We start from the raw sequence: 13032 nt of genomic DNA, 5'->3' as shown, positions 1-13032 counted from the left end.
TTACCCCCGGAAACAAGTATTTCAGCCATGTCCAATGTTGGGGCCTGGTGTCTGGGTTCCGGAAGAACTTTGTGGGTCCATAGACTACTCAGGCTCAGTGTAGGAGCTGAGCCAAGAAATATAGGGCTGGCAGCCTGTTCCTGGCCCAGGAAACCCATGCTTCCTGGGAAAGGCTGGTGAGCGTAATCCAAGACACGATCGCAGCCAGCAAACAGCATTTAAACACGGACAAACCACAGTCCTGCCCGATTTTCCAATATACTGCTCTATGAAACTCCTGGCCTGGCGGTCCTGAGTCACATTCTAGAAAGACAGTACCTCCCCCTCCGGCCTGGCATAGGTCCTGGTTAGCTTTCTGCCCCAGTGAGATGGACAGGATGGAAACACAACTGGGATCCAGTGGGAAAAGCACCTGTCACTGAATCAAAGCCAGTCCTGACACTGTTGCTGTGTGACCTTGAGTAAGAGCCTTCCCCTCTCTGGGACACAGTTTCCTTAACAGTCAAAGGATAATGATTTAATTGTCCTGCTTGCTTCACAAACATCTTCCCAGGACCCAATGTAACGGCAGGAATAAGAACATAAGAGGCTAGAATCCACCATTCTAGCCTCAGCTCTGCCTCTCGAGTGACCTTGAAATTGAGTGTCTCTGCCTGACCTTGAACAAACACCCTAACTTCTCTCTGGTTCTGGTCCCTCAACAGCAACATGAGGAGGAAAATGATGGAAATGGAGACCAAAATCTGTACATGGATATTCAACATATACAAATGATGAGAAGGAAAACTGGAAGCAACCTAAATATTGTAAGAAAGGAAAAGCATATCATGCAGCCATTTAAAGTGATGACTTTTTGGAAACATTTTATCTTTTTTCCTTAAAATTTGTTCAGTTGAAGTATAATAGACCTATAACATATTTCAGATGCACAATATAGGGATTTGGTATTTGTGTACACTGTGAAAATGATCACCACACGAAATCTAGCACCATCCATCACCATAGAAAGTTAGGATTATTTTTTCCTTACGACAATGAGAGCTTTTTTTTTTTTTTTAGGATTTTATTTACTTATTTATTTGGCAGACAGAGATCACAGTAGGCAGAGAGGCAGGCAGAGAGAGGAAGAGAAGCAGGTTCCCTACTGAGCAGAGAGCCCGAAGCAGGGACTCAATCCCAGGACTCTGGGATCATGACCTGAGCAGAAGGCAGAGGCTTTAACCCGCTGAGCCACCCAGGCACCGCGACAATGAGAGCTTTTAAGATTTACTCTTTTGGAAACTTTCACTATGCACTACAATAATGACTATAGTCACCATGCTGGACCTAACAGCCCATGACTTATTTATTCCGTAACTGCAAGTTTGTACCCCTCAACCCCCTTCACCCATTTTGCCTACTCCCGACACCCCACCTCATTGGCCACCACCATTCTGTTCTCTATATCTACAAGTTTTGTTTTGTTTTGTTTTGAGATTCCACATAGAGATGGGATCGTGTGGTATTTGTCTCTCTTGGCTTGACTTGTTTCATTTAATGTAATGTCCCAAGAGTCATCCATGTTACTTTCAGTGGCAAGATTTCATTCTTTTTTATGGCTGAGTAGCATTCCATTATGTATGCTCGGACCTATCTATCACATCTGCTTTCATCCATTCGCCCATCAGGGGACCCTTCAGTTGTTTTCAGGCCTTGGCCTTTGTAAATAATGATGTCATGAACAGGGAGATGCAGATATCTTTTCAAAGTAGTATTTTTGTTTTCTTTAGATAAGTACCCAGAAGTGGGTATTGCTGAATCATAGGGTAGTTCTATTTTTAATTTTTTGAGGAACTTTCATACTGTTTTCCACCACGGCTTCACCAATTTGTACTCCCACTGACAGTGCTCAAGGGTTCCCTTTCCTCGACATCCTCATTGATGCTTGTTATCCCTTGTCATCTGATGCTAGCCATTCTGACAGGTGCTATCTCACTGTGGTTGTGAAATGCATTGCCCAGATGATGAGCGATGTTGAGTACCTTTTCATATGCCTGTTGGCCATCTGGTTGTTTTCTTTGGAAAAATGCCATTCAGACCCTCTGCCCAGTTTCTGCTGAAAAATTTGCCTATAGTTCATGAAGTTTCCCTTATCCGTAACACATTATTTTTCTCTTGCTGCTTTTAAGATTCTTTCTTTAAAGTTTTGACACTCTAATTATCATGGGTCTCCCTGAACCATTTTAAATGATGCCCAAAAAAAGCTCAGATGGGCCAACTACAAATATCAGAATACACAACTATATAACATGATCCCAAATACACAAAAATTGTCATGAATTATTTAAGGCTTCTAATGGTGACCACATTGCACAGAAATGACTAGATGGATTTTCAACCAATATAAAGTGTATTATTTGGGATTGTCTGACCTAAAATTGATTTTTCCAACACATGTAAGATCCTCAGGCTTCCCCCAAGTGAATTTTATGTGTGTTGAAGGGCCTCTAGAAATACCAGGTTGGATAGAAAATGTGATGTTGTGTCCCTCCACATGTTAAGAGTGGTCCTAGGGTGCATGGGATTGTGGACGCTTTCTGCTTCCTTCTTCACAAATCTTCACATCTCCAAGCAGGCATGACTTTCATAACCAGAATGAAAATGAATATAAAGTGAGGCTTATATCTGACATTCTTTTGCGTCTCCTCCCACTCAGTGTGTCTTAGAATCCCTGGACCTAGTATTTTATAGACTCAAATGGTTGAAAGTATTTCATGGACTTCAGACCTCCACTGGGTACTATCGGGCAGCATTGATGGGCTAATCAGAGCTGCCATGTTGATAGGCATTTGTGGGAGATGCTGAGGTCTGCTTGCCCAACACTCATCCCTCCTTCTTGCTCACCCAACAACCAGCACTGTGTCGGATGGCAAAGTGCCCGGTTACGGGTGCTGAAATAAGTTTCTAGGGTCAGGATGGGTCTGCCTCCACCCTGGATGCCACGGCAACAAAATGAAACTTCCAGATAAGTTCTGATTCCCCGTAAATGCTCAGCTTGACCAGAAACACAGTGTATCTAGCCTACAATCCCCAAATGTCAAGCCAACTCTCGGCTTTCTCAACACAAACAAGGCTGACCGTCAGCCAGTCAGAGGTTTTCTATCTGTCTTTTCCTTGTCCTTCATTCTTTATCCTATTAAACCTTCCTGCTGTCTGCCCCATTTTGCAGTTCTCCAAAAGGAGGCTGTCCGCCTCATGAAGTGTTAAACAAAGTTGGTTTGTCTCCTCTCAATTGTCTTCTTTAATCATGTTTGACACCAAACAATCTGTTTGGTATAAACCAGTCCTGGCAAACCCATCATTCTCAACCAGTGATTGGCCCAGGGAAAGTCATGTGACCTGGCAACTGAGCTGTAAGGAATCCCCTGGGCCTTCTAGAAGGAGGGTTTGCCTCCCTGTTCAAAATGGTGAATAGAGAAATCCTTTTTGTCCCCAAACTGTTCCTTCCTGAACAAGATGTTGTTCATGGGAAGATGCAAGCTTGCTGTGGTGGCAGCCATCTTGGGGCCATGAAGGGAGATGTGGCTTCGAGCTAGAAAGAGCCTGGGTCCCAGAAGATACTGTTGATCTGTCAAGCCAGTCCTGAACCACCTGAAAGTCTCTGGGTTTTAAGCTACCATTGGTCAGAATTTCTGTCACTTGTCACATGCCTCCTAACTGATACCCACACAATAAAAGTAATGGCCTCACATGCCCTCCCTCAAAATTGCTCATGCTTCCCCCAGAGGACTGTCTGCAAGAGGATCCTGGACGGAAGGGGTGTGGGAGGGTCGGTAAAGTCCTGTGGTCACACTAGCTACCAGACTTTGCCTTCTACCCAAGAACTGAGGATGACCTTGGTCACTGATGACATTTCCTGTGTCTACTTAGAACTTGCCAGGCAGGGGTATGATGAACTTTGCCCAGATTCCTGGAGCACCCAGGAACACGCCTTTCACTGGAAGTAGGACTGTGGTGTCGCGCCTAGCGGGTGTGGCCTCCCTCCTCCCCTCTGCGCTGGTCAGCCCTCCTGGCAGGACCTGCTTACCTCGATCTGGGGCAGGAAGGTATGAATGGAGGGCAGGTCTGGCAGGCTGGCGGTGATGTCCAGGAGCCTCTGCGCCAGGGCCCTCCACAGCTGCAGATCCTGTAGGGGTCGCTGGAAACGCTGCCACAGCTCCAGCCCCGTGGCATTGTGAAGTTTGGCGCTCTGCCCCTTCAGGCTGCAAGGGCCACAGAGGAGAGACACGGAAAGAGGAGAGAGTGGGGTCAGTCCAGAACTGAGGCCTCTACCGGGGACTCCCGCGGAGCCCAGCACACGCTGTTCCCGCAGCCTGCTGGGCGTGGCTACGGGGCCTCGGGGGTCTAACCGGCTGGATTAACGTGCGCTGGAAGGAAGCTTGTTCTCAGACAGACCTGCAGCCCAGCCTCACGACCCGAGAACCTCAAGCCTTGAAGAGGAACCATGGAGCCCCTGGCCTGGTGCAGCCCACCCCCAGGCACCTTGTGGAAGCTAAAGCAAAATCCCTTCCTGAGTGAGAGACCATCATCCTGGGCCCTAATAATTTCTAGAAATAATCTCTCAACTACGACATCCAATCACAGAGAGCCAGCACGTAAAGCCTCAGCAGAAGCTGGAGGGGAGTCCCTCGGCTAGCCGTGCAGAGGAAGTGCACGGCCCTGCCACGGCCTTAGCTTCCCGCAGGGGATCCGGGCCCCTGCTCCAAGGTACAGATGCACAGCAAGTGGGGAGCCCCCGAGTTCATTTAGAAGGAACCTGTGTGTCAGGTGGAGGGAGGAGAGGTGCTGTGGATATGTGGACAGCGTGCTGTGTTTACAACCGCTCTGAGGCTCCTGGAGCGAAAAGAGCTACAGGCTGCAAACTGGCACTGTGCTCGGCTCCAGCGCGGGTCGTGCTCTGATCTGCTGGTCTTTGCTGAGCCAGGACACTGGAGCCCCAGCTCTGCCTGAGCCCATGGGCCGAGGGGGAGGTAGAGGCTGGTCTGAAGACAGGCTCAGATGCTGAGTCAGCACCGTCTGCAGGCAGGGGGATGGTGTTTGTCTGCTCAAAAGCCCTCCCTTTGGGCCATGACTTGGGGGACGCCTCCCCAGGGCGAAGCTACACGGAGACCGGATGGAAATCGGTGAATGAGCCACGCCTCCTGGAACAAAGCCAAGTCCAGTCCTTCTGGGAGCAAAATCCCAGGGATTGAGGGGTACCAGAATTATGTTAGAGTTACCAGATTGTAAGAGAAAGCAAACACGTTTCCCGGCGATGGCCTTCGAGGCAGTCAGAAGCCCCCCTTGCGCGTGGGGTTCAAGGCACACCCTGAGTCCCGCCTCCCTCCGTGCGGATACCTCTGGAACTCCTGCAGGGCAGCGACCACGCTGTCGGAGAGCGGCTGCGGCTCACAGGAGAGGGCGATGAGCTCCTTCAGCTGGGCCTGCAGCCGGGCCACCCGGGGCTCTTCGGCTTCGAGGGCCATCCGTGTCGCCTGAGGCACACAGACCAAACCAGAGGGACCAGGGAGAGTCAGCGATGGGAGAAGAGTGCGGCAGGTGGGAGAAGCCCGTCACCCAGGGCAGGGACTGGGGTCTCCAGAAGCTCAGCCTTTGCTCTCGGCTCTGGGCCCTGACTTTGGCATTTGCTCTCACCAACCTGGTTTTTGTCTCTATCATCACTGACCTCAGTGTTGGTGGCGAGGACCCGCACCTAATAACACCAATAACGAATATCTTGGGAACGCTGCACCTGCCGCGTGCTCTGGGTGTCCCATTCACTGAAGCTGGGCAAAGGCCCTGGTAAGTAATTCTCTGGATCCCCACTGAACAGCCAAGGGAAGCTCTGGCTAAGAGTTTTCTGGAGCCAGTAAGCCGTGGACCTGACGTGGGAGCTGGGCCCCTCCGGCTCTGAGACTCTGCAGCATTAGAGGAAAACAACAGTCTGAGGTGCTTTGTGGATCTGGTTCGTTATTGGCAGACTGACCTTGACCTTGATGCTTGCTGGGCCCGTGCTCGGTAGGAGGAGAGATGGGGTAGTGGAAAGTGCTGGGCTTTGGCATGGCACAGGCTGTCCGGGAACTCCCCTCGGCCCCTTCCTAGCTGGGCAACCTCGGGCTGTTCCCTCACTGCTAAAATGGGGCCACCCCCTTGACCAGGCACTGGGCACAGGGCAGGAGCCTAGCCGTGCCGCTCCTCAGCTGCCCCACATGCAAGCCTGAGCCTTGGTCCAGATTGTACACTCACAGGGACCAGCAGCAGCCCCAGGCAGCCTCAGTCTTGGGTGAACCACAAGTGAACTGGGACCCGGGGAGCTCAAGGGAGCAAGGTCAGCTGGAGGGATGGGAGGCAGCAGCCAGGGCAGGAGGGAACGCTGTGCAGGCAGCGAGCTGTGGAACCTGCCTGGGCAGACTTACTCATGCTCCAAATTATTCTTGTCTGTATTCAGTTATGAAGCAAATGTAATGAAATCTGTGTGTGTTTTCATAGAAGAGGAAGACACAACTGGTATGTGTGAACTCGCAGTTTCCAAGCCAGTCACGAGGAAGCCCCGCACATCAGCTCCCTGGAAGGCTGGCCAGCCTGCGGACAAGAGAGCCTTGGCCGACGCCGGGCGGGGGTCTGCGGTGAGGAGCAGAACTGTGGGCAGGGGGCGCCTGGGTGGCTCAGTGGGTTAAAGCCTCTGCCTTCAGCTCAGGTCATGATCCCAGGGTCCTGGAATCGAGCCCCGCATTGGGCTCTCTGCTCAGCAAAGAGCCTGCTTCCCTTCCTCTCTCTCCGCCTGCCTCTCTGCCTACTCATGATCTCTGTCAAATAAATAAATAAAATCTTAAAAAAAAAAAAAAAAAGAACTGTGGGCTGCCTTGGAAGAAAGGCCCGTCCAGACCCCACGACGGTCAAGAGTCAATGCGGGGCCGAGCAGGTCACAGAAACGTCAAGTGACCAGGGACAGACCAGCAAGGACGCACGGTGGAAGGCTGCCTGCCCACACGCTGGTCTGGCTCAGCCACGTTCCTCATGAGACAGAGCTGCCCTCCTTGTGAAATAAGGGGGCAGGGGGACCCTTCCAGCCCTGCCGTGCCCTTTCTGCACCCATGAGGTGGGCATCTTTAGTGGCTGGATTGTTGGGATGCCCACGAGGGGGGCCGTGTGAAGCAGCTGTGGTCAAGGCTGGGTTAGACACAAAACCGCGCTGACTTCAAGCTCAGCCGCTAAAAGTCTCCCTGAAGTGGATGAACGGTCCCGCCCCGTCCTCCTGGGGATGCCGCAGACCACTCCCGGCCCCTGTTCTCCGTGGGGACGGGTCTCGGGACGGCCAGCAGAGAGACCAGGAGGTCTCAGCCCGTCTGAGCTCCAGTGTCCTCGTTCCTGGTCCTTGTCTCTCACTATGCTAATTTCCTAAAACTGGGAGTTGAGGGTTAAAAGCGTGTGCTCTGGATTCTGACTGTCTAGGGTCAGGTTCAAATCCCTGCCTCCACCTGTAAAGTGCATAAGCAGGGGCCAGACTTCAACTCCTGAATGCCTCAGTTTCCCCATCTATAAAAGGGGATCACGGCAGTGCCCCCTGCAGAGGTCTGTCCAGTACTCAGCATGCCGGTAAGCAATGCCTACATCGCGTCGGTTTGAAGATGAGCACATCGCCCTTTCACCTGGGGCCTGACACCACCTGCTTCTCTGAAGTTTGCCTGTTTCTCATTTCCTTCTTGGTGCAAGGTGCGGCAAGCGTCCTCTACCTTTCGTGCACTCTGCCGGGCCACGCCGGCTCCCGGCCAAACCTGGTGGATTCTGTGCCCCCCCACCCCCCCGACTCCAATGGCTGGCTTGGAGCAGGTCAGGTGTGTGTGCCTGCTCCTTCCTACAGAACACAGATAAGTGCAAACAATATCTGTGTGAGGGCTCACTCAAGAGCAGAAGTCTTGAGTCATAAATTCCAAACTTCCTTTTTTCATTGATTTCGGTGAATCACAACTTGACAACTTGATTGTAATTGAGAAGACATTGGAACCAGGTGGCGCAGAGAGTTTGTAGGGCGGTGGTCAGGCTCCTGCCTCGGGACAGGCTTCCTGACACACAGCCGGGCGCAGGCAAGGAGCTGTCATGATGGGATAGTGGCAGGGCTTTCTAGGGCTTTCCTCCCGAGCTGGTCCTCCTTGAGCACCGGCTTTGGCATGTTAATGCTAAGCACTTTTTAAGTTTTCATCTGGTCATTTCTGTTCTGCATACAACTGAGGTTAAAGCACTTCTCCCAAGACCACGAGGTTAGCAAGGAGAGAAGGCAGGACCTGTGCCCTAGCGGTCTGACCCGAAAGCCCACGCCCTTGACCCCTGCACTCGCCACCTCCACCTGTGCCAGGCAGACAGTCCTAAAGAGGAAGCCGTTCCCTCCGGACAGAGCTGGTCGCCGCAGTGGAAGCTGGTCTGCTATGAGGCTCGGCGAGCCTTAAGGCCTATGTGCCTTGTTTCTACCCACACGAAAATGTGTCTGAATATGGGCGAGAGGAAGGGAAAGAAACCAAGTGACAATGCAGACTGGAGGTGGGATGTGGGCAGCTTTTCTGTTAGACGTTTCCCGCCATGGCACTAGTGCGGAGCTGACCCGGTGAGTGAGTAAGTGAAGACAGGAGTGGGGGAGGTGGGAATCCTTTAAAAATCTCTCTGGGCGGAAGTCAGACCCGCTGAGTGTGCACACGGGTAGGAGGAAGGCGGATGCACTCTGACTGCATACTCTCGTCTGGGTGGGAAGCCAGCCCACCCTCCCGGGATGGGCACTGTCTGCGGGGTCTCCCCAGAACCCTAGCATCTCTACACTGAAGCACGTTCCCTCTGACCTAACTCTCCCTGCTCTGGGCTCAGGAAGTCCATCCCACATCCCACCACTGGGCAAAGGAATGGCAAACTCAAAGCCAATCCACCTCTGGGTCATCGTGTGATCCTGGGGAGGTCGGGGCTGGAGAGGTGAAATCTCTCTGGGCCTCAGTTTCCTCATCTGGAAAATGGGTATGAACACCCAACTTGTGTATTAACACCCAGGGAATCCAGGTTCCCGAAGACCCAGGGAAATCAGAGTGAGTGTGCTTAAGGCTTAGCTTGATTCTCCCCCCCAGACAAGGGAACTCCACATGGTGATGCCCCAAGGTGATGCCCCGAGGCACACACAGCCCCCGGATGGTCCATATCTTCGCCAAATTCTGCTTACCGAGTAGCGTCTCCAGCGGGCCACCAGGTCGTCCTCGGTTCCCGCCTTGGTGGTAGGCTCCAGGCCCTCCTCGGCCAGCCTCTGGAGGTCCTGCTGGAACTTTCCCAGCTCGGCCTCCAGCTGCCACCGCTGCTGCTCACGGGCTCCCATGGACCTGAGCAGGCCCTGCAGCCGGCCCTCCTCCTCCCCACAGAGGACGCGCAGCTTCTCCAGAACCCTGCGCATGTCCTCCAGCTCCTCGGCGATCCTGTCTGCACCCAGCGGGGACGTGTTCTGGATGACGCCCGCAGCCTGCTCCTCCAGCCGCCTCAAGGACGTCTCAGCCCTCGGAAACTCATCAGCGATGTCCTACGGGGGGGCAGGGTCGGGCGGAGAAACACGTGAGCGGGGAGAGAGAGAATCTGCCACATTTCCCAGAGCCCCTGGGAATGTCACGTTAAACGCCCATCCCAGGTTAGGTTAACTCCCAGGTTAGGGTCCAGGGCGCCTTTCCAAGGAGTGTGCTGTCTGCCTTAATGGGGTTGACTCGCAACGCGACGATAGGGTTCCCTTCCCTTGCCTTTTATACCCATTTGATTAAGTCCCGGAGAAAATCTCTGTTGGGTGTTTCTGTCTTTAACCCTCTCTGGTGTTGGCTGATCTTCGTCTTTAACGAGGACAGAGGAAGCCTCAGAAGTAGGAGGGCGAACAGAGCCTAGTGACCTGTTTGGTTTCATTATATTCATTTGCGTGGTTATCTACTAATTATGAGCGAGTGCTGGCCTTCCATTCACGACAATGACCTCCATTTTCCCTTCAAATACAGTGTTCATTCACTTTTAATGAAAAACAAATTTATAGAAACACCTTTCAACCTCTTTTGTTTGAAAGTGCCTTCCAAATATGTTACTTTTTTTTATCGAAGTGTCATTGCATGGGGTCAAGTACACAGATCTTAAACATGACTGTTCAGGTGGTTTTGAGAAACACTCATGCCCGTGTGGTCCACACTGTTCCCAAAATTTCTAATATCCCCAGAGCTTCTAGAACTTCACATATCTGAAGTCACAGACTATATCAGCTTTGGAAACTGGCTTCTTTTAGTAAAATACCCTCTAGAGTCTTCCATGTTGTATATAGGAGTACCTCTTTTTTTTAATTGTGAGATAGATATATATATACATCCTGTTCCACAACATCTAATACTCTGCTGACTAAAATCTGAGTTGCTTTCAGTTTGGGACTATTACAAATAAGGTCTGGCAAATATTCTCATACTAGTCATGTAACATTTTTTTAGAGTCATTGTTCATTGTGTGTGTTGTTTTTTTTTTTTTAAGAGTCACCTTAAGTACAAATATGAAATAAGTGGTACAGGTGCTGGATATCTGTGGCAAAACTTATAATGCGATCCTTGAATTTCTGACGGTGATCCAACACTCCATTTACAGAGGACGTCAGAAGCTCATTCAAGGTCACGGCCATTCAGGAACACCAGAACAGACCATGTCTCTCACCACCACAGGCCTGATGCCTATGCCAGGATTCCTTACCATGGCATTCTGACACCTGTGGGGAGTCACTCCCTTGTGGGGGCTGCAGTGTGTATCACAAGATGTATCAGAACATCTCTGGCCTCCACCCTCCAGACCAATAGCATCTCTACCCCCAGCCCTAAGCATCATCTCCAGACATCGCTGGGATGTCCCCTATTTGAGACCCACTGGTCCAGAGACCACGCTGCCCTGGCCTCGGGTTTCTAAATGCCCTGCTGGCTCAGAGAGCTCCAGAAAGCAGCTGAGCTCCCAAACATATTCCACTAGCTTCCATGCTCCTCCCCATGTGGAGGTCTGCGTGCCCTGGGTTTTGTATCTCCTGTGGTCCCTAGGGTGTCCTATTAAAGACATGACAACCCAGACAGAACCCCCGTACTGGAGCATTTCCTCCGTGGCCCCTCCGATGGAGACACAGCCCAGTTTACCTGCAGCATGGAGAGCCGGTGCTGGGTGGACAGTTTGCAGCTGCGTCCCACACAGCTGCTCACCTTATCCATCACTGCCTTCAGCCACAGCTGGAACTCGTCCACATCTGCCTGGAAACGCTCATGCTCCTGGGTCATCTGCTCCAGCAGATCCACTCTGTCCTGTGGGAGGGGAGGAGATGAAGGCCCGTGGCCTTCAAGGCCTGCCTGCCTGCTTCTGTGTGTGTGTGTGTTTAGGGGGTGTGAGATGCAGCCAACCTTCTGTCCTTCTGCTAAAGGCAAAGAGGTCCCAGATGCTCTCCTCTACCTTATTATCAACCAAGAGACTCTTGGTCAAAGCACGTCCTCATTGGGCCTGTCAATTCTACAGCTGGTTTTTTTGTCTTGCCATGTCCTGGGGGTGGCCCTCAAGACAGGCATGCTGTAACAACAACTCTTACTACACAAAACCATCACGGGAGCACTCACTGAGGTGTCGGGACTGCTTGAGGAACTTTCATGGGTATTATCATCTACTTGAGCTCTCCTGACCACCCCATCAGCTTACACTATTATTATTATTATCTTGGTTGGACAGATGGGGAAACTGAGGCACAGAGAGGTGCCTCAGAAAGTGCTTGCCCAAGGTCACCTGGGTAGGAAAGTGCCAAGGTTCAAACCCAGAAGGCAAGACGGGGCCAGCGGTGTCTGCAGGCATGCTAATAAACAGAGGCTCCCCCCAGTTCCTCCTGGGTACGGTGATGTTGCCGGCATGGGCTGCGGTTACCTCACTTTGCAGACAATCCCACTCTTGTTCTAACCACATGGGGACAAGATGGTGTCCTGAGGGTGGCTGTCACCTGGGAATTAGCAGTGTCCCTGCTATAAGACCTGTGTGCCCAGGGACTCTGTTTCTCAAACACACCCCTGATCACAGCCCCACTTCTCTAAAGCCCTCCAAGGCTCCCCATTGCCCATAGGCCCAGATTTCATGGCCATAGCCTATGGGTCAAGGGCAGGACCTCACGATGTGGCTGTAGCTCTGAGGTCAATACCCTGCGCTCAGGAGCCCCCTGCCCATGACCTAAACCTTGGCTTGCCTCCTGCCTCAGTCTCCCTATCTATACATGTGGTTAGTAGCAGTCCCTGCCTCACCGGGGTGCAGTGGGATTAAATGGGTCAGAGCTCACAGAACCCCAGAACCACAATGGGTGGCTAGTCAGCCCCTAATGCCCATGAGCCTTTGACTCCTGTCACTTGCTGTCCCCTGTGCTCTTGTCACACCTAGCGGAGCGGGAGTGGGCAAGAGAGTAGCTCCGTCTGGATACGCTGACCTCCAGGCCCCACCTCCTCTCTGCCTTGGCCGGCTGCTCCCAGGCTGAATGAGCGGCCTTCCCCCTGTCCTGTGCTTCCCTCCTGGCCTTGTCCACCCTTGTCACCTTCTCAGCGAGCCAAGGGCTCCCTACACACCAGGCTGCCCCGGGCTGACTTCCTCTCCAGGCCCTGTGCAGGGTGGCTCTGAGAATGAACACTTCCCTAACGGCAGGAAGAAATCAACATAGAGTATGACCAGCAGAGGGATGTTTTCAAGGAGAGCCAAGAAGAGCGAAAGAGGGGACCTCCTTCTCATGAGCACCCGCTAAGTGCCTGGAACGGGACATGCGGGATCTTATCTTCCAAAAGGAGGGCAGCCCGCCCATTCTGCAGATGTCCAGGCTGATGCTGGGAGGTCACGTAACTCTAGAAGGGCCTTCTAGACAAGATTTAAACGGCCAGTGCCTGACTCCAAAATCCCGGCTCCAATCCGGAGGCGGGCAGACTAGAAGCTGGATGTTTTCTGGCCTGTCCGCCCTGTAGCATCTGGTAGGGCAGTTATGTA

The 13032-nt window shown here is 52.2% G+C and overlaps 1 protein-coding gene across 1 annotated transcript in view; it reads right to left on the bottom strand.

Annotated features, from left to right (window-relative positions):
* SYNE3 (spectrin repeat containing nuclear envelope family member 3) overlaps positions 1-13032 on the bottom strand; it is an 83745-nt gene that overhangs the window by 20525 nt on the left and 50188 nt on the right. The window contains exons 5-8 of the mRNA XM_032837509.1: positions 11175-11336; positions 9215-9562; positions 5377-5513; positions 4067-4241 (exon numbers count right to left, since the gene is read on the bottom strand). Of these exons, the coding sequence (XP_032693400.1) occupies positions 4067-4241; positions 5377-5513; positions 9215-9562; positions 11175-11336 (822 nt within the window). The remainder of the gene's footprint in view (positions 1-4066; positions 4242-5376; positions 5514-9214; positions 9563-11174; positions 11337-13032) is intronic.

The sequence above is a fragment of the Lontra canadensis genome, unplaced genomic scaffold, assembly GCF_010015895.1.
Source record: "Lontra canadensis isolate GAN:19392208 unplaced genomic scaffold, GSC_riverotter_1.0 scaffold98, whole genome shotgun sequence".
NCBI classification, from domain to species: Eukaryota; Metazoa; Chordata; class Mammalia; order Carnivora; family Mustelidae; genus Lontra; species Lontra canadensis.
Note: the sequence above shows the minus strand (reverse complement) of the source record. Positions and strands in the feature narration are given on the sequence as shown.